The sequence below is a fragment of the Bombina bombina genome, chromosome 9 (genome assembly GCF_027579735.1).
Source record: "Bombina bombina isolate aBomBom1 chromosome 9, aBomBom1.pri, whole genome shotgun sequence".
Taxonomy (NCBI): Eukaryota; Metazoa; Chordata; class Amphibia; order Anura; family Bombinatoridae; genus Bombina; species Bombina bombina.
In genome coordinates, this window is record NC_069507.1 from 218,541,065 (window position 1) to 218,565,756 (window position 24,692).

The 24,692-nt window shown below is 39.3% G+C and overlaps 1 protein-coding gene across 9 annotated transcripts in view; it reads right to left on the reverse strand.

Annotated features, from left to right (window-relative positions):
- TACC2 (transforming acidic coiled-coil containing protein 2) overlaps nucleotides 1–24,692 on the reverse strand; it is a 302,667-nt gene that overhangs the window by 70,604 nt on the left and 207,371 nt on the right. For all 9 annotated transcript variants that reach the window (XM_053692637.1, XM_053692632.1, XM_053692635.1 and 6 more), the window contains 2 exons: nucleotides 16,745–17,930; nucleotides 1,302–1,362 (listed from right to left, as the gene is read on the reverse strand). In XM_053692637.1, coding sequence (XP_053548612.1) covers nucleotides 1,302–1,362; nucleotides 16,745–17,930 — 1,247 coding nt within the window. The remainder of the gene's footprint in view (nucleotides 1–1,301; nucleotides 1,363–16,744; nucleotides 17,931–24,692) is intronic.

A 24,692-nucleotide genomic window follows, 5' to 3' on the forward strand; every position in this document is an offset into this window, starting at 1 on the left:
GGGTTCAGTGTCCCTTTAACACACACCAGTCCTGTTTGGCTGTTCACAATGCATAGCCACAGCTAAAAGGACTTGATAAACCGCCCGGTAACACTTTTCCAATTATTAACAAGCACCCCAAAAAGTTCATTGGATCTGCACATGGACAAAACACACTGAAATTACCCACTGCCATAATAGTTGACATTAGGAAGCGTCACCAAACAAATACAAATGCTACCTGATCAATCCATTCAAGTTAAAAAATAAATAAGTACTTTTACATTAATAAATTTAGCGAAATTAAGAACCCAACAAACACTATACTGATAATATAATGCCTCTGTTCAAATCCCTTAAAAAGACATACAAACGTGTGTCTATGGTATTGCAGCAGGACTGGTTAATTGCACACGTCTCCTATTACACACTGTAAACAAAGATCAATCAACATACTGACCCTTTGGCCTGTAATTGCTAAACCCACAAAATCCCCATTTTGTTTGTCGTTAATCGCGGCTATTTGGTTTATGGGTTTTGAAGTTGGGCGATTAATGGGGAGATAAGGATTTTGTGTTGTGTTCGGGAGGTAACAATTTCTAACTTCAGGAGTATTAATGGATGAAGAACTTTAGGTTTGTGATCACTAAAAAAACACAATGACAATACCGGCTGATGTTAAGAAATCATAATCTGCTGAAAAAAGTGCAAGCTTGTGGTCAACACCAACATTAGTCAAATGAGTTTGATATTTGAAAACCTGCTTCAGAAATGGCTCTTAACACCAGATGAAACGGCAAACTGAGATCTCTGTGGGGTCTATTTATCAAGCTCCGGTGCTCCATAACCTCCATAAAGACCGCTGCTCCATAACCTTTCCGCCTGCTCTGAGCAGGCGGACACACATCGCCGAAAATCAACCTGATCGAGTACGATTGGGTTGATTGACACCCCCTGCTGGCGGCGAATCTGCAGGGGGCAGCGTTGCACCAACAGCTCACAAGAGTTGCTGGTGCAATGCTGAATGCGGAGAGCGTATTGCTCTCCGCATTCAGCGAGGTCTGGCGGACCTGATCCGCACTGTCGGATCAGGTCCGCCAGACCTTTGATAAATATCCCCCAATGTCTTAAGCAAGATTCTGAACTCAATGGAATATAGAAAAATGGTTAAAGAATTAAGATACTTTACCGTCATTTTTTATTTGGCTCAAAAGAACTTGAAGGTTTCACAATGTTCAACCTGTTTAATTTGAAGCTCATTTTCTATAAATAATTATATATCTACAAATCCATACAGATTAAAGAAATATCTCTTTACAAACCTCAGAGCCATTTTCATTGACCGGAGAGCGTTTTGGAGATTTCTTCACCCTAAAAGTATCACTGAAAAAATACAGAAGCAGTGTCATTTGTTTGAAAGTAGCAACAAAAACTGCAAAAAAATAAAAAGTTACCCATTTAGTTTAAAAGACAGAGCTGAGTAAAATGCACTAGCCAAAGATGTAACTGTAGAGAAGCCAATATCTTTTCATTGTCTTCAAGTACCCCTAACAGACCAGTTTTTCATGATATCTTAATTAGAATGCAGGTAAAATAATCAACTGATGGGTGAGCAGGTTAGTAATCATGGTTACTGATCAGCTGATTATTCACCTGTGCTCTAATTAAAGGGACAGTCTACTCCAGAATTTTTATTGTTTAAAAAGATAGATAATCCCTTTATTATACATCCTCCAGTATTGCATAACCAACACTGTTATAATAATATACTTTTTACCTCTGTGATTACCTTGTATCTAAGCCTCTGCAGACTGCCCCCTTATTTCAGTTCTTTTGACAGACATGCATTGTAGCCAACTAGTGCTGACTCATAAATAACTCCACAGGAGTGAGCACAAAGTAATTTATATAGCCCACATCAACTAGCGCTGTATAGCTGTGAAGAAATTTCAAAATGCACTGAGATAAGAGGTCACTTCCAAGGGTTTAGAAATGAGTGTATGAGCCTAGCTTGTTGACCCAATTCCCTACATGAGTGTGTGACAATTCTGAATAGAAGCATTTTTGCAATATATTTCTATTAATAAAAATGCTTCTTTTAAAAACAATAACTGTTTCAGTGGAATACGCATGTATGCTGTGCATGCCCTGTGCACCAGCATTCAAACAACACAGCTGCTCAGACAGTCAGCAGTGATTTGTATTAAGCAAATTAAGTCATTGCTGACGTGATAAACACCACCACCTGCTGTCTGGGAAGGCACAGTGTTTGAATGAGGGTGCACAGTACAAGCACAATATTTGTGTATATGCCACAGTGATAGCTTTTTATTAGAAGCATTTTTAGTAATACGAGTATATTGCAAAAGAATATTATTTTATAAATTAAAATGCACTCATGCCCATTTCTATTTTGAACATTGCATCCCATTAAAGGGACATGAAGCCCAAAATTTGTTCTTTCAACATTCAGACAGAGCAATTTGAAACAACTTTCCAATTTACTTCTGTCAACTAATTTGCTTCATTCTCTTGGTATCCTTTGTTGTAAAGCATACCTAGGTAGGCACAGGAACAGCAATGAACTACTAGAAGCTAGCTGCGGATTGGCGGCTGCAAACATATGCCTCTTGTCATTGGCTCACCTGGTGTGTTCAGCTAGCTCCCAGTGGTGCATTTCTACTCATTCGACAAAGGATACTAAGAGAACGAGGCAAATTTGATAATAAAAGTGAACTGGAAAATTTGTTTAAAATTGTATGATCTGACTGAATCCTGAAAGAAAAGTTTGGTTTTCATGTCCCTTTAATTATATGTTCAAATCTTACTCCATGTAACGTATCTGTTACTGTTCTGCCCTCTATATAATCAACTTCACGCTTGTATTTATGCGCTGTTGCAATAAATGTAGATCATTTTAAAGAATTGATTTGTTTTCTTCATTGGCAGAACCTTCCTTTCAGTACAGCGTCTATCTGAAATGTTTTTCCCACACAAACTTTTCCACTCTCCTTGCCAATAAGAATATCCCACTGTGAATGAATCCTTATGTTTCAAGAGATATGAAGCACACTCTTCTTCTTTCATGATTCAGATAGAGGGGCATATTTATCAAGCTCTGTATGCCCCTTGTTTCCGGCGAGCCTTCAGGACCGCTGCTCCATAACCTGTCTGCCTGCTCTGAGGCCGCGGACAGAAATCAACCCGATCATATACGATCAAGTTGATTGACACTCCCTGCTAGCGGCTAGACTGGCAGCGAATCTGCAGGGGCGGCATTGCACCAGAAGTTCACCTAGAACTGCTGATGCAATGATAAATGTGTAAGCGTATGCTGTCGGCATTTATAGATGTGCGGTGGACATGGTACGCTACTTCGTATCATGTCCGCTCGCACATTGATAAATATGCCCCTTAGAGTATTTCAATTTAAACAACTTTCCCATTTATTTCTATTATCAAATTGTTTTCATTCTCTCTGTATCTTGTTGAAAAGAAGGACATAAGCTCAGGAGCGTGCACATGTCTGGATCACTATATGGCAGCAGTTTTGCAAGAATGTTATCCAAAAGCACTAGAGGGCAGCACTATTTCCTGCCATGTAATGCTACAGATACATACCTAGGTATCTCTTCAACAAAGAATACCATGGGAACAAACAAATTTGATAATTGAAGTAAATAAGAAACTGTTTTAAAATTGTGTGTTCTGTCTAAAACTTACAAAAGAAAATGTTTGGATTTCATATCCCTTTAATGTTGGTTGTAGAGTCCCATTGTAATCAATTAAAAGGAAGTTCTTATACAAAAATAAACTGATTTATTTGACAACCAAAAACAGCAAATGTTCAACGTTTTTAATCACTGTTTGTATCTCAACATAGAGAGGGCATCAAGCAGATGAGATTTAAAATAAATAAATAAATAGACTGTTACGATGAAACAAACCAGTTTATTTTTTAGAATGTAACATTCTAATTAATTAAAATGGGAAAAATAAAAAATGTGCACAAAAGTGACATTATTAGCTATTTTCTTTCAATAAATCCCACACACACTGTACTTCTGTAACACAGACAAAATATCTGACATATTATCTGGCCACATAATTCGAGAAAAATTATACACAGCAATAAATACTGGTGATATGGTGCCATGCTAACGATAACTGAAATGTGTCTGCTATAAAGAAAAAATATATTTAATATTTAGGTTTTGTGACAATGTAAATTTGCTCAAATTTACAGTAAAATACATTGGCTCTGTATTCAAACACAATGTATATAAAGAATTTACACTCACACATTTGTCTTTATATTTACATTTCACTATAAAGATCAAAGGGCCATGATAATGACAATTCACCCTGCAAATCTATCTGTTAACCCCCACAAACTGCTGCTGACCCAATCAACAGTCACATGATCAGGCTTTGCAACTAGTGCTGTTGATTGGCTCAGCAGAAGTTTCCTCTTGGGACCAGCAGTTCTCTACGGCTCTTGTGTGGCACTTTGACTATGTGTTTAACCCCTTTGAGGGGGGGGGGTTAAACACATAGACTTTGAGGGTCGATAGTGATAAGTTCTAACAAATGAAAACATTTAAAAAAAAAATCACAATAATGGTCCTTTAATGAAATATGTTACACAAGGCACACTGATATGACAGGTTGGGACTCTCAGTACTAGCAAAGAAAACATTCTGGGGGTTATTTTTTGTGATGTGATAGTATCAGCATTATCCAGTGTGGCTTGTAAAAGCTACGAAGAAACAGTTTTTACTCAAAAGTTATTCTAAGCACAGCACTACTTTGCGCTGATCCGTTCTTTCACATTGCTAGAGTAAAGTGCATAATTGTGCCGTGAAATGCGTGAATGTACAATGCTTATATACCTAATAGTTTTTCTTTAGAAAATGAATGGCTGACTACAGTTATTATTTCCTTATACATTATTTAGTGGTGTTGTTATTATATCAAAATTCACAACTAATTGTAAATTTGATATTATTTAAAAAAATCTGAAATGTTTAAATTACTAGATTCAGCAACCATATAACATATATCCTTTATTGGCAGAGGACACGGAAGCTGGGAAATGGAGAACAAATATAACATGCTATGAAGACGTAAAGCAGAGGTACAAGCTGTATGGGAAGACACAGGTAGAATATATGAAGTTGTTGTTACTTACAAGAGAGGACAGACAGACACGACATCTTCTACTCTCCTAGAGACACAGAGACAAAGAGACAGACAGAGGGCTGTGTACCCCGCACAAACTGCGCCAGGACAAGAGTTATGCACCAACAAGCAAATCTTATTATTCAGTATAGGCAATAAATTAATAACAACAGATTATTCATACCTATGAATTATTGTTATTACTGGGTTTTGTATCATTTTGACTTTGTGCAAGATGGGGGAAGCCCCGTCCCACTTCATGACGAGGGGGTGAAACGTACGTTGGCAATGGCTGACCGCATCACATGATTCTTCTCACCGACTGAGAATGTTTTGGGGCTTTGAGACGCCAAGTTCAAAAATAGCAAGTATACGAGGATTAAACTCAACAGCATCCTACAGTTTTCAGACAGATCGTTGGAGCACCGGAATGGTGCAAAGAAACTAACAGACACCTAGATTACGAGTTTTGCGTTAGAGGCTATGCGGTGCTAACGAGCAGTTTTGTCTCACCGCTCACCTCCAGACAACACTGGTATTACGGGTTTTTACAAACCCGCCGTTAAAAGCGTTGAGCAAAATTTTGCTCCAAATCTCACTTCAATACCAGCGCTGCTTAAATCAGCGGTGAGCTGGTGTAACGTGCTCGTGCACAATTTCCCCATAGGAATCAACGGGGAAAGCCGGCTGAAAAAAAGTCTAACACCTGCAAAAAAGCAGCGTAAAACTGAGTAACGCAGCCCCATTGATTCCTATGGGGAAATAAAATGTATGTCTACACCTAACACCCTAACATGAACCCCGAGTCTAAACACCCCTAATCTTACACTTATTAACCCCTAATCTGCCACCCCCGACATCGGCAACACCTACATTATAATTATTAACCCCTAATCTGCCACTCCGGACACCGCCGCCACTATAATAAACATATTAACCCCTAAACCGCCGCACTCCCGCATCACAAACACTAGTTAAATATTATTAACCCCTAATCTTCCATCCCTAACATCGCCGCCACCTACCTACATTTATTAACCCCTAATCTACCGCCCCCAACGTCGCCGCCACTATATTATAGTTATTAACCTCTAAATCTAAGTCTAGTCCTAACCCTAACACCCCCTAACTTAAATATAATTTAAATAAATCTAAATAAAATTACTATTATTACCTAAATTATTCCTATTTAAAATTAAATACTTAACTATAAAATAAAACCTAAGATAGCTACAATATAACTAATAGTTACATTGTATCTAGCTTAGGGTTTATTTTTATTTTACAGGCAAGTTTGTATTTATTTTAACTAGAAAGTTATTAAATAGTTAATAACTATTTAGTAACTATTCTACCTAGTTAAAATAAATACAAACTATTTAATAACTTTCTAGTTAAAATAAATACAAAAGTACCTGTAAAATAAAACCTAACCTAAGTTACAATTACACCTAAAACTACACTATAATTAAATAAATTAAATATATTAAATACAATTAAATAAAATTTTCTAAAGTACAACCCCCCCCACTAAATTACAGAAAATAATAAACAAATTACAAGATTTTCAAACTAATTACACCTAATCTAATTCCCCTAACAAAATAAATAAGCCCCCCCAAAATAAAAAAAAGCCCTTCCCTACACTAAATTACAAATAGCCCTTAAAAGGGCCTTTTGCGGGGCATTGCCCCAAAGTAATCAGCTCTTTTACCTGTAAAAAAAAAGTACAAATACCCCCCAAACATTAAAACCCACCACCCACACAACCCTACTCTAAAACCCACCCAATACCCCCTTTAAAAACACCTAACACTAACCCCTTGAAGATCACCTTACCAGGCCGAAGTCCTCAACAAAGCCGGGAGAAGTCTTCATCCAAGCCGGGCGAAGTGCTCCTCCAGACGGGCAGAAGTCTTCATCCAGACGGCATCTTCTATCTTCATCCATCCGGCGCAGAGCGGGTCCATCTTCAAGACATCCGGCGCATCCAAGATGGCGTCCCCTCAATTCCGATTGGCTGATAGAATTCTATCAGCCAATCGGAATTAAGGTAGAAAAATTCCTATTGGCTGATGAAATCTTGGATGATGTCACTTAAAGGAACTGTCATTTAGTAAGAAGACTTCGATGGAAGAGGATGCTCCGCACCGGATGTCTTGAAGATGGACCCGCTCTGCGCCGGATGGATGAACATAGAAGATGCCGTCTGGATGAAGACTTTTGCCCATCTGGAGGACCACTTCGCCCGGCTTGGATGAAGACTTCTCCTGGCTTCGTTGAGGACTTCGGCCTGGTTGGGTGAAGACTTCTCCCGGTAAGGTGATCTTCAAGGGGTTAGTGTTAGGTTTTTTTAAGGGGGGATTGGGTGGGTTTTAGAGTAGGGTTGGTTGTTTGGGTGGTGGGTTTTAATGTTGGGGGGGGGATTTGTACTTTTTTCTACAGGTAAAAGAGCTGATTACTTTGGGGCAATGCCCCGCAAAAGGCCCTTTTAAGGGCTATTTGTAATTTAGTGTAGGGAAGGGCTTTTTTTTATTTTGGGGGGGCTTATTTATTTTGTTAGGGGAATTAGATTAGGTGTAATTAGTTTGAAAATCTTGTAATTTGTTTATTATTTTCTGTAATTTAGTGTTTGTTTGTTTTTGTACTTTAGATAATTTTATTTAATTGTATTTAATTTATTTAATTATAGTGTAGTGTTAGGTGTAATTGTAACTTAGGTTAGATTTTATTTTACAGGTACTTTTGTATTTATTTTAACTAGGAAGTTATTAAATAGTTAATAACTATTTAGTAACTATTCTACCTAGTTAAAATAAATACAAACTTGCCTGTAAAATAAAAATAAACCCTAAACTAGATACAATGGGGCATATGTATTAAGCTCCGAATGGAGCTTGATGCCCGTGTTTCTGGCGAGTCATCAGACTCACCAGAAACAGTAGTTATGAAGCAGCGGTCACAAAGACCGCTGCTCCATAACCTATCAGCCAATCAGAATTAAGGTAGAAAAAATAGTATTAACCCCTAATCTGCACTCCCTAACATCGCCGCCAAATACCTAGAATTATTAACCGCTAATCTCCCGCATGCAACATTGCCGCTACTATAATAAATTTATTAACCTTTAAACCTAAGTCTAACCCTAACACCCCCTAACATAAATATAATTTAAATTAAACGAAATAATATTCCTAAAAATAACTAAATTATTCCTATTTAAAAATAAATACTTACCTATAAAATAAACCCTAATATAGCTACAATATAACTAATAATTACATTGTAGCTATTTTAGGATTTATATTTATTTTACAGGCAACTTTGTATTTATTTTAACTAGGTACAATAGCTAGTAAATAGTTAATAACTATTTAAAGGGCCAGTAAACCCAAAATCTTTCTTTCATAATTCAGATAGAGAATACAAATTTAAACATTACAATTTACTTCTATTATTTATTTTGCTTCATTTTTTAGATATCCTTAGTTGAAGAAAAAGCAATGCACATGGGTGAGCCAATCACACGAGGCTTCTATGTGCAGCAACCAATCAGCAGCTACTGAGCATGTCTAGATATGCTTTTCAGCAAAAGATATCAAGAGAATAAAACAAATTAGATAATAGAAGTAAATTAGAAAGATGTTTAAAATTGCATTCTCTTTCTAAATCATGAAAGAAAAAATGTGGGTTTCATGTCCCTTTAATAGCTACCTAGTTAAAATAAGTACAAAATTACCTGTAAAATAAATCCTAACCTAAGTTACAAATACACCTAACACTACACTATCAATAAATTAATTAAATAAATTAACTACAATTACCTACAATAAAATACAATAAAATAAAGTATTCTATAATACAAAAAAACCCACTAAATTACAAAAATAAAAAAGAATTACAAGAAGTTTAAACTAATTACACCTAATCTAAGCCCCCTAATAAAATAAAAAAAGCCCCCCCCCCAAATAAAAAATTCCCTACCCTATTCTAAACTACCAAAGTAATCAGCTCTTTTACCAGCCCTTAAAAAGGCTTTTTGCAGGGCATTGCCCCAAAAGTAATCAGCTCTTTTACCTGAAAATAAAAATACAATACCCCCCAACATTACAACCCACCTCCCACATACCCCTACTCTAACCCACCCAAACCCCCCTTAAAAAAACCTATCGCTAACCCCCTGAAGATCTCCCTACCTTAAGTCGTCTTCACCCAGCCGAGCCGAATTCTTCATCCAAGGTGCGCAGAGGAGGTCCTTGATCCAGTAGAAGTCTTCATCCAAGCGACAAAGAAGAGGTCCTCCATCCGGTAGAAGTGTTCTCCAGGTGGCGTCTTCAATCTTCATCCATCCAGAGCGGAGCGGAGCCATCTTCAACGGAGCCGACGCGGAGCCATCCTCTTCAACCGACGACTTCCCGACGAATGAAGGTTCCTTTAAGGGACGTCATCCAAGATGGTGTCCCTTCAATTCCGATTGGCTGATAGAATTCTATCAGCCAATCGGAATTAAGGTAGAAAAAATCTGATTGGCTGATGCAATCAGCCAATCAGATTGAAGTTCAATCCGATTGGCTGATCCAATCAGCCAATCGTATTGAACTTGCATTCTATTGGCTGATCGGAACAGGCAATAGAATGCGAGTTCAATACGATTGGCTGATTGAATGTTAGAATTCTATCAGCCAATCGGAATTGAAGGGACGCCATCTTGGATGACGTCCCTTAAAGGAACCTTCATTCGTCGTGAAGTCGTCGGTTGAAGAGGATGGCTCTGTGTCGGCTCCGTTGAAGATGGCTCCGCTCCGCTCCGGATGGATGAAGATTGAAGACGTCGCCTGGATGAACACTTCTACCGGATGGAGGACCTGTTCTTTGCCACTTGGATGAAGACTTCTACCGGATCAAGGACCTCCTCTGCGTTCCTTGGATGAAGAATTCGGCTCGGCTGGGTGAAGACGACTCAAGGTAGGGAGATCTTCAGGGGGTTAGCGATAGGTTTTTTTAAGGGGGGTTTGGGTGGGTTAGAGTAGGGGTATGTGGGTGGTGGGTTGTAATGTTGGGGGGTATTGTATTTTTATTTTCAGGTAAAAGAGCTGATTACTTTGGGGCAATGCCCCGCAAAAAGCCCTTTTAAGGGCTGGTAAAAGAGCTGATTACTTTGGTAGTTTAGAAAAGGGTAGGGAATTTTTTTATTTTGGGGGGCTTTTTTATTTTATTAGGGGGCTTAGATTAGGTGTGATTATTTTAAACTTCTTGTAATTCTTTTATATTTTTTGTAATTTAGTGTTTGTTTTTTTGTATTATAGAATAGTTTATTTTATTGTATTTTATTGTAGGTAATTGTAGTTAATTAATTTAATTGATAGTGTAGTGTTAGGTGTATTTGTAACTTAGGTTATGATTTATTTTACAGGTAATTTTGTTCTTAATTTAATTAATTTATTGATAGTGTAGTGTTAGGTGTATTTGTAACTTAGGTTAGGATTTATTTTACAGGTAATTTTGTACGTATTTTAACTAGGTAGCTATTAAATAGTTATTAAATATTTAATAGCTATTGTAACTAGTTAAAATAAATACAAAGTTGCCTGTAAAATAAATATAAATCCTAAAATAGCTACAATGTAATTATTAGTTATATTGTAGCTATAGTAGGGTTTATTTTATAGGTAAGTATTTATTTTTAAATAGGAGTAATTTAGTTATTTTTAGGAATATTATTTAGTTTAATTTAAATTATATTTATGTTAGGGGGTGTTAGGGTTAGACTTAGGTTTAGGGGTTAATAAATTTATTATAGTAGCGGCGACGTTGCGGGCGGGAGATTAGGGGTTAATAATTGTAGGTAGGTGGCGGCGATGTTAGGGAGGGCAGATTAGGGGTTAATACTATTTATTCTAGTGTTTGCGAGGCGGGAGTGCGGCGGTTTAGGGGTTAATATATTTATTATAGTGGCGGCGAGGTCCGGTCAGCAGATTAGGGGTTAATAAGTGTAGGTAAGGTAGCGGCGAAGTTGGGGGTGCAGATTAGGGGTTAATAAATATAATATAGGGGTCGGCGGTGTTAGGGGCAGCAGATTAGGGGTTCATAGGGATAATAAAGGTGTCGGTGGTGTCCGGAGCGGCAGATTAGGGGTTAATAATATAATGCAGGTGTCAGCGATAGCGGGGGCGGCAGATTAGAGGTTAATAAGTGTAAGATTAGGGGTGTTTAGGCTCGGGGTACATGTTAGGGTGTTAGGTGCAGACTTAGAGAGTGTTTCCCCATAGGAAACAATGGGGCTGCGTTAGGAGCTGAACGCTGCTTTTTTGCAGGTGTTAGGTTTTTTTTCAGCCCAAAATGCCCCATTGTTTCCTATGGGGATATCGTGCACAAGCACGTTTTTCCAGCTTACCGCTACTGTAAGCAACGCTGGTATTGAGGGTTGAAGTGGAGCTACATTAGGCTCAACGCACGCTTTTTTGAGCCTAACGCAGCCCCTCAAACAACTCTAAATACCAGCGTTGTTGGAAGGTTGCGTTGGGAAAATAATCAGCGTTAGCTACGCAGGTCTTTACCGACAAAACTCTAAATCTAGCCATAAGTGTTTTGTCCTGCAAGGACTGAGCTCTATAATTAAACACTTTGGTTTTACTACTTGAATGATTTGCAATGTACTAACCGTTGTCCTAAGTTACTTGGATATATACTATTATTTGCCGTATGTCTATGCAGGGAGTAATTACTGAGACACTTAGATCCCCAGGTATTATACTTCCCAGGTATAGCTCCCTCTGTTTCTTCAAGGGGGTCCTAGAGTAAGTAGGGGTTTAGTGTATTCGGCTACATCTCCCTATCACCTATGTCTCTCTAGTTATGATGTCCGCTATATGATGCTATTGTATCCTCTCTACTATACGCCTTATTTTGTGATTTTTAGCTTAGATCCCTGAGTATATCTGTCCTAGTCATACCCCTTTGGTGTGATCTGGGGGGTCTAGGTGTACAGATGGGGTGTAGCGGATCACATTGGCGCTATATATGGTAGCTGTTATATATAGCCTTTATACACTCTCATTACTTGGTGTTTATAATTACGGTGACTGGTCACTTAGAGGCTTATTTATCAAGCCGTCAACTATGCTGCATTCGCCGGCACCAATACGCTCACCTAACATCGCCTAACAACGCGGCCGCGGACCTGAATACTATCTCCATATATTTCAAAAAAGCCGCACACCAAGTACGGGGTGATGAGCAGCGGACTGTTGTTAACTAGCAGTCATTGATCTCGCTGCTATTCGTTTTTTTCCCAACTTTATTTATATCCTGTCACTAAACACTGCCACTATACTAAAATGTTTAACCCCTATCCTGCTGCTCCCGGGCCCCGCCGCAACTAAATAAACATATTAACCCCTATCCCGCCGCTTCCGGACCCTGCCGCAACTAAATAAATGTATTAACCCCTATCCCGCCGCTCCCGGACCCCACCACAACTAAATAAATGTATTAACCCCTAAACCCCTGTCCTCGCACATCACTACCACTTACTAAACCTATTAACCCCTAAACCGCCAGCCCCCCACATCGCCATAAACTAAATTAAGCTATCAACCCCTAAATCTAACAACCCGCTAACTTTACATTAAAATTACCTCATCCCTATCTTATAATAAATTTAAACTTACCTTTAGAATGAAAATAAACTATATTAAACTATTAATTAACCTCCCCTAACTATTATACTAAAATTACATTAAACTATATTAAACTATTAATTAACCTACCCTAACTATTATACTAAAATTACATTAAACTACCAATTAAATTCACTATATTACATATTTAAAAACCTAACCCTACTCAAATTATTTAAATCTACAATTAAAAATTACTAAGTTACAAAAAATAAAAAACACTAAGTTACAAAAACAAACAAACCACAGTATCAAAAATAAAGAACAATTATACCTAATCTAATAGCCCCATCAAAATAAAAAAGCCACCCCAAAATAAAAAAAAACCCTAGCCTACAATAAACTACCAATGGCCCTTAAAAGGGCCTTTTGCGGGACATTGCCCCAAAGAAATCAACTCTTTTACCTGAAAAAAGAAAATACAAATACCCCCCAACAGTAAAACCCACCACCCACACAACCAACACCCCCAAATAAAAACCTATCTAAAAAACCTAAGCTCCCCATTGCACTGAAAAGGGCATTTGTATGGGCATTGACCTTAAAAGGGCATTTAGCTCTTTTACTGCCCAGACCCCACTCTAAAAATAAAACCTACCCAATAAACCCTTAAAAAAACCTAACACTAACCCCCGACGATCCAGTTACAGTTTTCGAAGACTGGACATCCAACCTCATCCAAGCGGCAGAAGTCCTCATCGAAGCCGGCAGAAGTCTTCAGGGGGGCCGAAGTCCTCATCGAAGCCGGCAGAAGTCTTCATCCAGACAGCATCTTCTATCTTCATCCATCCGGCGCGGAGCAGATCCATCTTCCGATGGTCGCTGTAGAATGAAGTTTCCCTTTACGGTACGTCTTTCAATATGACGTCCCTTACATTCCAATTGGCTGATAGAATTCTATCAGCCAATAGGAATTAAAGGGGAAAAAATCCTATTGGCTGTTGCAATCAGCCAATAGAATTGAGCTTGCATTAAATTGGCTATTCCAATCAGCCAATAGAATGCAAGCTCAATGCTATTGGCTGATTGCAACAGCCAATAGGATTTTTTCCCCTTTAATTCCTATTGGCTGATAGAATTCTATCAGCCAATCGGAATGTAAGGGACACCATCTTGGTTGACGTACTTTAAAGGGAAACGTCATTCTACAGCGACCATTGAAAGAAGAGGATGCTCCGTGCCGGATGTCTTGAAGATGGATCTGCTCCCCGCCGGATGGATGAAGATAGAAGATGCCGTCTGAATGAAGACTTCTGCCAGTTTCAATGAGGACTTCGGCCCGCTTGGATGAAGACTTCTGCCGGCTTCGATGAGGACTTCTGCCGCTTGGATGAGGATGGCTGTCCGGTCTTCGAAAACTGTAAGTGGATCGTCGGGGGGTTAGCGTTTTTTTAAGGGTTTATTGGGTGGGTTTTATTTTTAGAGTAGGGTATGAGCAGTAAAAGAGCTAAATGTCCTTTTAAGGGCAATGTCCATACAAATGCCATTTTCAGGGCAATGGGAAGCTTAGGTTTTTTAGATAGGTTTTTATTTTGGGGGTGTTGGTTATGTGGGTGGTGGGATTTACTGTTTGGGGGTGTTTGTATTTTCTTTTTTCAGGTAAAAGAGCTGATTTCTTTGGGGCAATGCCCCGCAAAAGGCCCTTTTAAGGGCCATGGGTAGTTTATTGTAGGCTAGGGTTTTTTTTATTTTGGGGTGGTTTTTTTATTTTGATAGGGCTATTAGATTAGGTGTAATTGTTTTTTATTTTTCATACTGTGGGTTTTTTTTGTAACTTAGTGTTTTTTATTTTTATTTTTTGTAAATTAGTGTTTTTTATTTTTTGTAACTTAGTAATTTTTAATTGTAGATTTAAATAATTTGAGTAGGGTTAGATTTTTAAATATGTAATATAGTTAATTTAATTGGTAGTTTAATGTAATTTTAGTATAATAAGGTAGGTTAATTAATAGTTTAATATAGTTTATGTTTAATGTAATTTTAGTATAATAGTTAGGGTAGGTTAATTAATAGTTTAATATAGTTTATTTTAATTCTAAAGGTAAGTTTTAATTTATTATAAGATAGGGATGTTGTAATTTTAATGTAAAGTTAGCGAGTTGTTAGGTTTAGGGGTTAATAGCTTAATTTAGTTTATGGCGATGTGGGGGGCTGGCGGTTTAGGGGTTAATAGGTTTAGTTAATGGTAGTGATGTGGGAGGCCTGGGGTTTAGGGGTTAATAATTTTATTACAGTTGCGGTGGGGTCCGGGAGCAGCACGGTAGGGGTTAATAACTTTATTTAGTGGCGGCCGGGTCCGGGAGCAGCGCGATAGGGGTTAATAATTTTATGTAGGTTGCAGCGATGTCGGGGGCGGCAGATTAGGGGTGTTTAGACTTGGGGCTTATGTTAGGGTGTTAGGTGTAAACGTAACTTTTATTCTACCATAGAAATCAATGGGATATCTTTCAGCATCGAACATAAGCTTTTGCTGCTTTCAGACTCCCATTGATTCCTATGGCATCCGTGGCCTCCAGGGTGGAGGATTGAAAACCAGGTACGCTGCGCCGGAATAGCCGCGTACCTGTTAGAAATTTGATAAATGGCAAAAGGTGTCAGATAGTGCCGAATTTGTATTCGAAACATCTGTAATGACGTAAGCATGCTTATTAAGTGAGCCTGATACCATTCATACCAGGTGTTAGTTACAGATTAGTATAATTGTCATTATATAGGTGGTCTGCCTAGTTCCTTCTCCGCCCTGTATGTTAAAGAATTGGATAGTTTTTTCTTCCCTAAGGGGTAGATTTATCATACCCCGGGCGGACATCATTCGCTATAGCGAATCATGTCTGCCCTCCATCGCTAAATGCCGACAGCATACGCTGTCGGAATTTAACATGTCAATCGTGTCAATCAACCCGATCATATGAGATCGGGCGGATTGCTGTCCACCGCCGCAGTGCTGGCGGACGAGTAAAGGAGCAGCAGTCTTAAGATCGCTGCTTCTTAACTCCTGCTTGGAAACCGCTGCATTAGGGGCCATTCGGCCCTTAATAAATCGGCCCCTAAATCTTTATTTCTGAGGCATAATAATTTATTGGTTTATTTATGCAATGTAAGAAATAATGTGTTAAAATAACATTTTTTATGTGAGCTGTTAAAGGGACAATCTATTGACACAATAAAGTGACATTGCTATGATATAAAATTTCCGCTTGGGCCAAATACTAAAAAAAGAAAATGTATATTAAAGTGATAGTAAACTCTCCCCTTTGGATAAACAGATATGGAATGTTATTTTAGGAGTTTAATTAATCAGTTGTAAATGCGCTATAACTTAGTTTTTAATGTAGAAATGAAATTCAAATACCCTGCACTCCATCATCCACTTCAAGACTAATCTTTTTTTTAACTGTTTTCCAATCAGCGCTCTAGCTGCAACAAAAGTGCCGTATGGCTAGATCACTGATTGGAGAACAGTTCAAACCATTAGCTCACAGAAAAGATTAGTTTTGAAGTCGGCAGCCAGAGTGCGGGGTATTTGCATCAAATCTACAATAAAAAGTAAGTTACATTAGAATTGATGAATTAAACTCCATCTAAAATATCAATAACATTCCGAATTTGTTTATCCAAATGGGAGCGTTTACTATCACTTTAAGTGTTGTAAAATATAGTAACACTTTGTATCTTATTTTTACGTTTAACCTAATCTTTTCCATAGGGACTACATAGATACAAACTAGTTATCTGCTTCAAATTTGTTTTTTTTTACTACTGTCACCATAGCAATTGAAGAACTCAGAGTATATGTTCTGTGTTCCCTAAGTCTTCATCTCTAAACATTAATGCAGGTGGAAGAGAGGAGAAGTGTGTCATATGTGTGTGTCACTTGCTGAGAGTAGAAGAATCACATTACTTACGTCTTTAGTGGTGTCTTCTTCTTCTTAGCGGGCTTATTTCCGTCTGCAGTGCTATGTTCTGTATTATTTGTGGGTATCTCAAAAGAAGCAGGAGTTCTGGCTGGAGATTCAGACCTTAATGGCTTAATTTGTTCTGAAGTCTCTTGACTGGCTACAGATGGGTCTACCATTTTACCACTGGAAGAGAATGGATTAAAGTTGGGATCATCCCACTTATCCATGTTGTAGGTATATGAGCCCCTGCCAATTGGAATCTCATTAGATTCAACTGGAATAGGACTTTGAGATCCGGGAGGAGCATCTGGCTTCTCAACAGCCTTCTTAGGCTTGGGTTTCCGCAATGGCATCTTGCCTGATGGTTTTTTGCCTTTTCTGGAAGGAGGCTGGCCCTCACGTGCCTCCTCTGAATAGTCGAACTCCAGCCTCACAGCTTGACCGATCACTCCTGAAATCTCTGGTCCTCCTGTGTCGGAGGGAGTCACCTCAGGTGCCTGTTGAGCAGTTAATAGAGGGGATGCCTTTCCAGAATCTTCTGAAGAACAAGGCACAGGAGGTTCACTAACAGAAACACTTCCAATGCTGTCTTCTGGGGTGGCAGATGATAAGGCTATGGAAGAACAGGGTAAAATTGGTTGAGCCTCTGCTACTGGCAATTCAGCATCTGTTTGAGGGACAGCTGAACTTTCAACTGATTGTTCTTGGACTTTTTTGTCTGTGTCTGCTTGCTGACTCTCTCCTGACGACACTTGCTGTATATCAGTTGAGGCAGGACATTCTGATTGTTTTTTTGCACTTTGTTTCTTTTTTAGTGATGCGGGACGGGGTTTCTTGGTTCTGCGGAGGGTACTGCAAGCACTATCAGATCCTCCGTGACTGGCAATCCCGTCTTCAAACTGGAAGTCTCCAGCCTGCAAACTTAGAGAGCGTGAAAGGGTATTTCTGCTTACTGGCACTGAGTCTGTAGATTTGCGTCTGGTTCTGGCTGCGGCCTCTGAAGAGCTGGAATTTGTCTCTGTTTGCTCAACGCTGGCAAAGTCCAAGTTGTAGGTTCCACTACTGGCTATGGGTTTGTCCTCATCAAAAACAATTGAGAAGGAACGAGAAGGTGCACGGAAAGGAGAGTCATGGACATTGTCAGTCACAGTCTCATCAGCAGTTGAAACGTTGTCCAAAATAGATCCCGATCCTATAAATATATAATATGTTTATTTAACTATTATATATTTCTAAAATTTCACAAAATGTTCTAACAAAAATTCATATACTACATCAAATAAATTTAGGTCAATGTCACAAAAAATATATTTTCTACTGTTAACAACCTATTGGCTAAAAAAATATAATGCATTAAAGGGACAGTAAAGTTAAAATTAAACTTTCATGATTTGGCTAGAGCATGCAATTTAAAAAAAAAAATAATATTGGTAGGTTTATGACTATATGTAGGGGCATAACATAGTTGTAGATATATGTAACCCTATCATCATTTTCAATTCCCCACCCTTCATAAAAAAAATGTAAACTTAATTTAAAGGGGCAGTAAAATTAAAATTCAACTTTCATTATTTAGACAGGGCATGGCATTTTAAACAACTTTCCAATTTATTTCTAATATTAAACTTGCTTCCTTTTCCAGATATCCTTTGTTGCAAAGAATGTGTACAAATCTTCAATAGTAGCAGCAATGCACTAGCTAGCTAGACTGTTGACTGTGCATATATACCTCATGTCATTGGCTCATCAGATGTGTTCAGCTAGCTCTCAGTAGTAATAATAGAAGTAAATTGGGCAGTGATTAAAAATTGCATACTCTCTTTAAACCATGAAAGTTTCATTTTAACTTTACTGTCCCTTTAAATTGTTTTTTAAGGGAATTGAATATAAGACTATGGTTATAAACAATCACAGCTATAATATGCCCCTACAAATAGTCATAGACTTAGCAACAACAAAAACATCTAAATAGTGGTACACAATTTGCTGTTGAGAGCATCTACTACAATTGCTTCAAACAGAAAGTTAGTTAAAAAGAGAGTAAAGTCAAATTTAAACATTCATGATTTAGATAGAGCATGAAATTTTCAACAACATTCCAATTTACTTCTATTGTCTAAAGTAATATGTTCTCTTTGTATCTTTGTTCTCTTTATTGAAAAGCATACCTAGGTAAGTTTAAGAGCTGGAAGCTAGCTTCTGTTTGGTGGCTACACATACACGTCTCTTCTCCTTGGTTTACCGATATTTTCAGCTAACTCCTAGTAGTGTATTGCTGATTTTTTTAACAAAAAACTAAATTGTAAAGTCGTTTAAAATTACATGTTCTATCATAATCATAAAAAAAAATGGGTTTCATATTCCTTTAAATTGAGCCAATGACTAATTTTACTCATTAAAGGGACAGTATACACCATTTTCTATATAACTGCATGTAATAGACACTACTATAAATCATACTATGCACAGATACTGATCTAAACATCTATACTATAATCGCGTTTGTAATGCGCCCGTCGTCTTCACCAGTTGCGAACGCATGCTCAAAGGAATGATGGCTGCGTGAGGCAGTCAAAAGAATAAATATAAAAGCTGCATCCAGGTGGATTCCGAAAATGGCAGGGTGGTGAAAGAATCCACCGCAGGTGGATTCTTTCACCACCTTGCCATTTTCGGAATACACCTGGATGCAGCATAGGCAAACCCGAAGCCTTTAAAAAAAAAACACGCAACCGCCCGCACAAAATAACTAAAAAATACATAACCGCCTGCAAGAAATAAAAATAAAAACACGTAACCGCCCGCACGAAGTATAACAAAAAAAAAAACTAACCTCCCGCACAAAGTATTAACAAACGCCTAAACCGTTGCAGTAAACGAGGCGGGAAAGGATGAGAGAGTGGATTCAAATCTTAGTTGTGTCTTGAGTAAGGAAGTGTCTAATTTTAGAGATATTTTTGAGGTGGAAGCGGCAGGCTTTAGCCAAGGACTGTATGTGAGGAGTGAAAGAAAGATCTGAGTCAAATGTGACTCCGAGACATCGGGCATGCGGGGTAGGGGTAATGATGGAGTTGTCGTCAGTTATAGAGAGATTGAGGTGGAGATTTTGGAAGAAGGGGGGGAAATAAGGAGCTCAGTTTTGGAGAGATTTAGCTTGCGGTAGTGAAAGGACATCCAGGAAGAGATGTGAGAAAGACAGTTAGTGACACGGCTTAGAAAGGAAGGAGATAGGTCTGATGCTGAGAGAAAGTAGATTTGGGTGTCGACGGCATACAAATGATATTGGAAACCGTGGGACTTTATTAGGGAACCTAGTGATGAAGTGTAGATTGAGAAGAGAAGGGGACTGAGGACAGAGCCTTGCGGTACTCTGATAGAAAGTGGTGACGGGGCAGAGGAGGCCCCAGAGAAGGCTACACTAGGTACGGTTTGACAGGTAGGAAGAGAGCCACGAGAGGGCTGTGTCACAGATGCTGAAGGATTGGAGGGATTGGAGCAAAAGAGGGTGGTCAAAGGCTGCGGACAGATCAAGGAGGATAAGCAGAGAAAAGTGGCCTTTTGATTTTGCTGTAAGTAGGTCGTTGGTAACCTTAATAATTGCTGTCTCTGTGGAGTGATGGGGACGAAATCCAGATTACAGTGGGTCAAGGAGGGAGTTTAATGTAAGGAAGTGGGATAGGCATGCATATACTAGTTTTTCGAGAAGCTTTTATCCGCATATTACATAATTAAAATATTAACCCCTTAGCCGTCAACCACCCACCTATTTAACCTATTAACCCTTAAACCCCCCACAACGTAAATAACTAATTTAATTACTAAGCCTCCTAACCTAACACCCCATAAATTAACCCCAATTACAACTAAATTACAATTAAAATGAAAAAAAAAATAACATTAAATTACAAAAAATAAAAAAGTCTAAAATCCCTATGAAAATAAAAAGCCCCCCCAAAATAAAAATACCCCCTAATCTAAACTACCAATAGCCCTTAAAAGGTCCTTTTGTAGGCCATTGCCCTAAGTTAAACAGCTCTTTTACCTCTAAAAATTCTAAGTCCCCCCTAACAGTAAACCCCCCATCCACCCACCAAACCCCCAAAATAAAAAAACTAACAGTAAAAAAACTAACCTATCCATTGCTCCTAAAGGGGCATTTGTATGGGTATTGTCCTTAAAAGGGCATTCGGCTCTTTTACTGCCCTTAAAAGGGCAATTAGCTCTTTTTTAAGCCCAAAAAAACCCTAATCTAAAAATAACCCCACCTTAAATAGCCTAAACCTAAGCCCCAAATAGGTACTTACTGTTCCTAAAGTCTGGCGGAGAAGGTCCTCTTCCAGGCGGCTCCATCGTCTTCTATCTTCATCTGGAGTGAAGGTGGTGCGGAACGGAGGAGCAGAGCTGTCTTCCCGATGACTTGATCCTCATCGGCGGTCCTCAACGGCGGCGGTCCTCTTCGGCGTAGAGGCTCCTCTTCATGCAATCGTCCGTCGCACACTGAAAATTGAATGCAAGGTACCCCATATTTATTGGGGTACCTTGCATTCCTATTGGCTGAAATTTTTAAATCAGCTAATAGGAAGAGAGCTACTGAAATCTTATTGGCTGATTTGAACATCAGTAGCTCTAATCCTATTGGCTGCATTAAAAATTTCAGCCAATAGGAATGCAAGGTACCCCAAATTGATTGAAGTACCTTGCATTCAATCTTTAGTGTACGACAGACATCGGATGAAAAGGAACCTCCATGCCGTTGAGGACCGCTGCCGCTGCCAAAGAGGACCGCCGCCGTTGAGGACTGCCACTGAGGATCCACGCATCGGGGAAGCAATCTCCACGCCGCCGGTAAAGACCGCCGCTGAGGATCCACAGCTCTGCACCTCCGCTCTTCGTCGCCTTGACTCTGGATGAAGATAGATGGATGATGGAGCTGCCTGGAAGAAGAACTTCTCCGCCGGACTTCAGAAATGGTGAGTACCTATTTTGGGGCTTAGTGTTAGGATTTTTTTTTTATTTTTTATTTTTTTTTATTTTTAAGATTAGGGATTCAATGGGCTGAAAAATGAGCTGATTGCCCTTTTAAGGGCAGTAAAAGAGCTCAATACCCTTTAAGGGCAAAGCCCATACAAATGCCCCTTTAGGGGCAATGGGTAGTTTAGTTTTTTTTAGTGTTAGTTTTTTTTCATTTTGGGGGGTTTGGTGGGTGGGGGGGTTTTACTGTTAGGGGGTAATTGGTCATTTGTTTAGATAAAAGAGCTACAAATGCCCTTTTAAGGGCTATTTGTAGTTTAGTATTAGATCAGGGGGTGTTTTTATTTTGGGGGGGATTTTTTATAGGGGTATTAGTTTAGGTTTAAATTTTTTATTTTGGATAACTTTTTATTTTTTTCTGTAATTTTACATTTTTTATTTTTTGTAATTTTAGCTTTGGGGGTTGTAGTTTTTTTTTAAATAGACTGCCCTCTGGGCAGGCTTATTGCCTAGTCCAGTATAAAACCATTTAAAAAATAACTTAGAAGCTCCCAGTGAGCTGTCCAGCTCTGTTAAAAAGGTAGCTGGAACACCCACTACAAGTGGGAAATTGCAGACACTCCCCCATCCCCCTGCATATGAAATGACTCTTTACAAAAACAGAAGCAAGCTGGAGTAGGAATACATCAGTATTCTTCTAAAACTTTGGGGCTTGGTTAGGAGTCTGAAAATCAGAGCAATGTTATTTCAAAATAAGCAAAACTATACTTAAAAAAAAAAAAAAAAAATACTGTATGGGCTATATAAATGGATGATCTACAAAACATTTATGCAAAGAAAAATCTAGTGTTTAATGTCCCTTTAAGTTTAGACCTATCATCAAACCTGATTGGCTTCAGCAGAGATGGCAAGATATTACAAGACAATATAAGGTCACTAAATGACAGTGGTCAGCCTTGTCTATGCCAGTAACATGGGTCCTCCAAATAAGGAAAAACATAAATTATGCTTACCTGATAATTTCCTTTTCTTCTGTGGGAAAGAGTCCACAGCCACATTCATTACTAATGGGAAATAAGAACCTAGCCACCAGGAGAAGGCAAAGACCCACCAGCCAAAGGCTTAAATACTCCTCCCACTTCCCCTATCCCCCAGTCATTCAGCCGAGGAACAAGGAACAGTGGAAGAAGCAACAAGGTGAAAGGGTGCCAGAAGATAAAAATCAACAACTTCCCATAAGTAATGAATGCGGCTGTGGACTCTTTCCCACGGAAGAAAAGGAAGTTATCAGGTGAGCATAATTTATGTTTTTCTTCCTAATGGGAAAGAGTCCACAGCCGCATTCATTACTTATGGGAAATTTATACCCAAGTCAAAGAGGACACAGAATGCCAAAACGGAAGGGTAAGAGGTGGACCCATAAAGGCACCAACCTACAAACAAATTCCCAAGAAAACAAAGTCCCAGTTCATCCAAAACAGGGATCAACAAACATTTTTAAAAAAGCGGTCCCAGAAAAACAAATCTACCAACAGTCTAACGAACCTAAATAGAACCATGAGTGGACCCAACCGAGAGCACCCACCTCAAGGACAGCATCTGTCAGAGGCAACAACCCCGCTGCAGTCCCTCAACCAAGCGAGGGACCCCGATTAAAAATTCCCAGAGGGAAGATACAAGACAGAAGAAAAGGAACAACGTCCAGGGTGACAACGAGACAACCCGGAGCCACTAAGTAGGCTACACCCGAACAGACTATATAAAAAGTCAGGAAAGGACCAGAAGAGAAACAAACGAATCTCAAGGGCCAACAAACGCAAAAACAGCGAGACAGCGTGGACACGCATCACCATATAAACGAGGACGTGAAGGAAAAAAACCCACCCCAGTGAGCAGGGGAAAACAGACCAAGTCCCACACCCAAGACCACAAGAGACTGAGGACGCCTCCCAAGCAAGGAAAAATTTCCATAGGCAGAGAAAAGCTCAGGAGAGAGACTGGAAAAGGATGACAAAAACTAGTGGCACAAAACTAAGCAGAGCCCCCATCCGAAAACGGATACGAAACATCCCGCTCCTGCGCAACTGAAACTGCGCAAACCAACACTACACCACTCTCGGCCGCAGAACAGTGGAACATCCTTCCTGAATTAACCTAAAGTGCATGCTATCATTCAAGGAGCAACAGTTGCCCTGGAGACAACAGCAACCTTCTGCAAGCTGGGTAGCAAAGCTAACCGTAGGCCAACAGAACCCCACCCCTACCCAAAAGGAAGGTAAGGACCACCAGGCACGCTTGAGAAAAGTGACCAGACCCCAGGAAAACCCAGAGACCTGAGGACACAATCCCTAAGGGCAAACCCACAGGCATTAGATATAAAGTAGTAAGTAATCGCAGCTGAGTACAAACTCAAGAACTGCAGCTTGCTAGACCGACAAGTTAACCACTAGGCCACCTAGGCTCAATAGCTTGCCAGCAGACAAGGTAAAATAACTGCAGCTGTTTCCCAACAGCGAACCTTCCGCTTACTAGGCAGCAAAGCTAATCCAAGAGAGACAAGAGTCCCTCAAAAAAACATGAGACAGGGAGCACTTGTCCCCAGGACACCCAACCAATCTACAAATCATTGCACAGGCACAGAACGCCCAAAGTGTTGAGTGACCAGTGCAAATCCTAGGACAGAAAGAAATACAGACCTCCCAGAACCCAACAAAAGGGCCAAGACTGAGAGCAACCGCTCGAGCCCCCTTAACACAAGCAGCAAGTCGACCAACAAGTCCAACCCATGTGCTGTGACAAAGTCTGCAGAAGGCAGAGACTAAGGGGAAAAAAGAGGTTAAACCAAGCTAGAGCTAGTCCTAGACACAAAAGAGGAATAGGAAAAGGGAACCCCATAACAAAAAGGCCCAGAGCCCATCCTCCACAAAGGTATCAAACCGAAAATACCCCAGGCTCCCTAAAAGGGAGAGAATAGGACCCATCC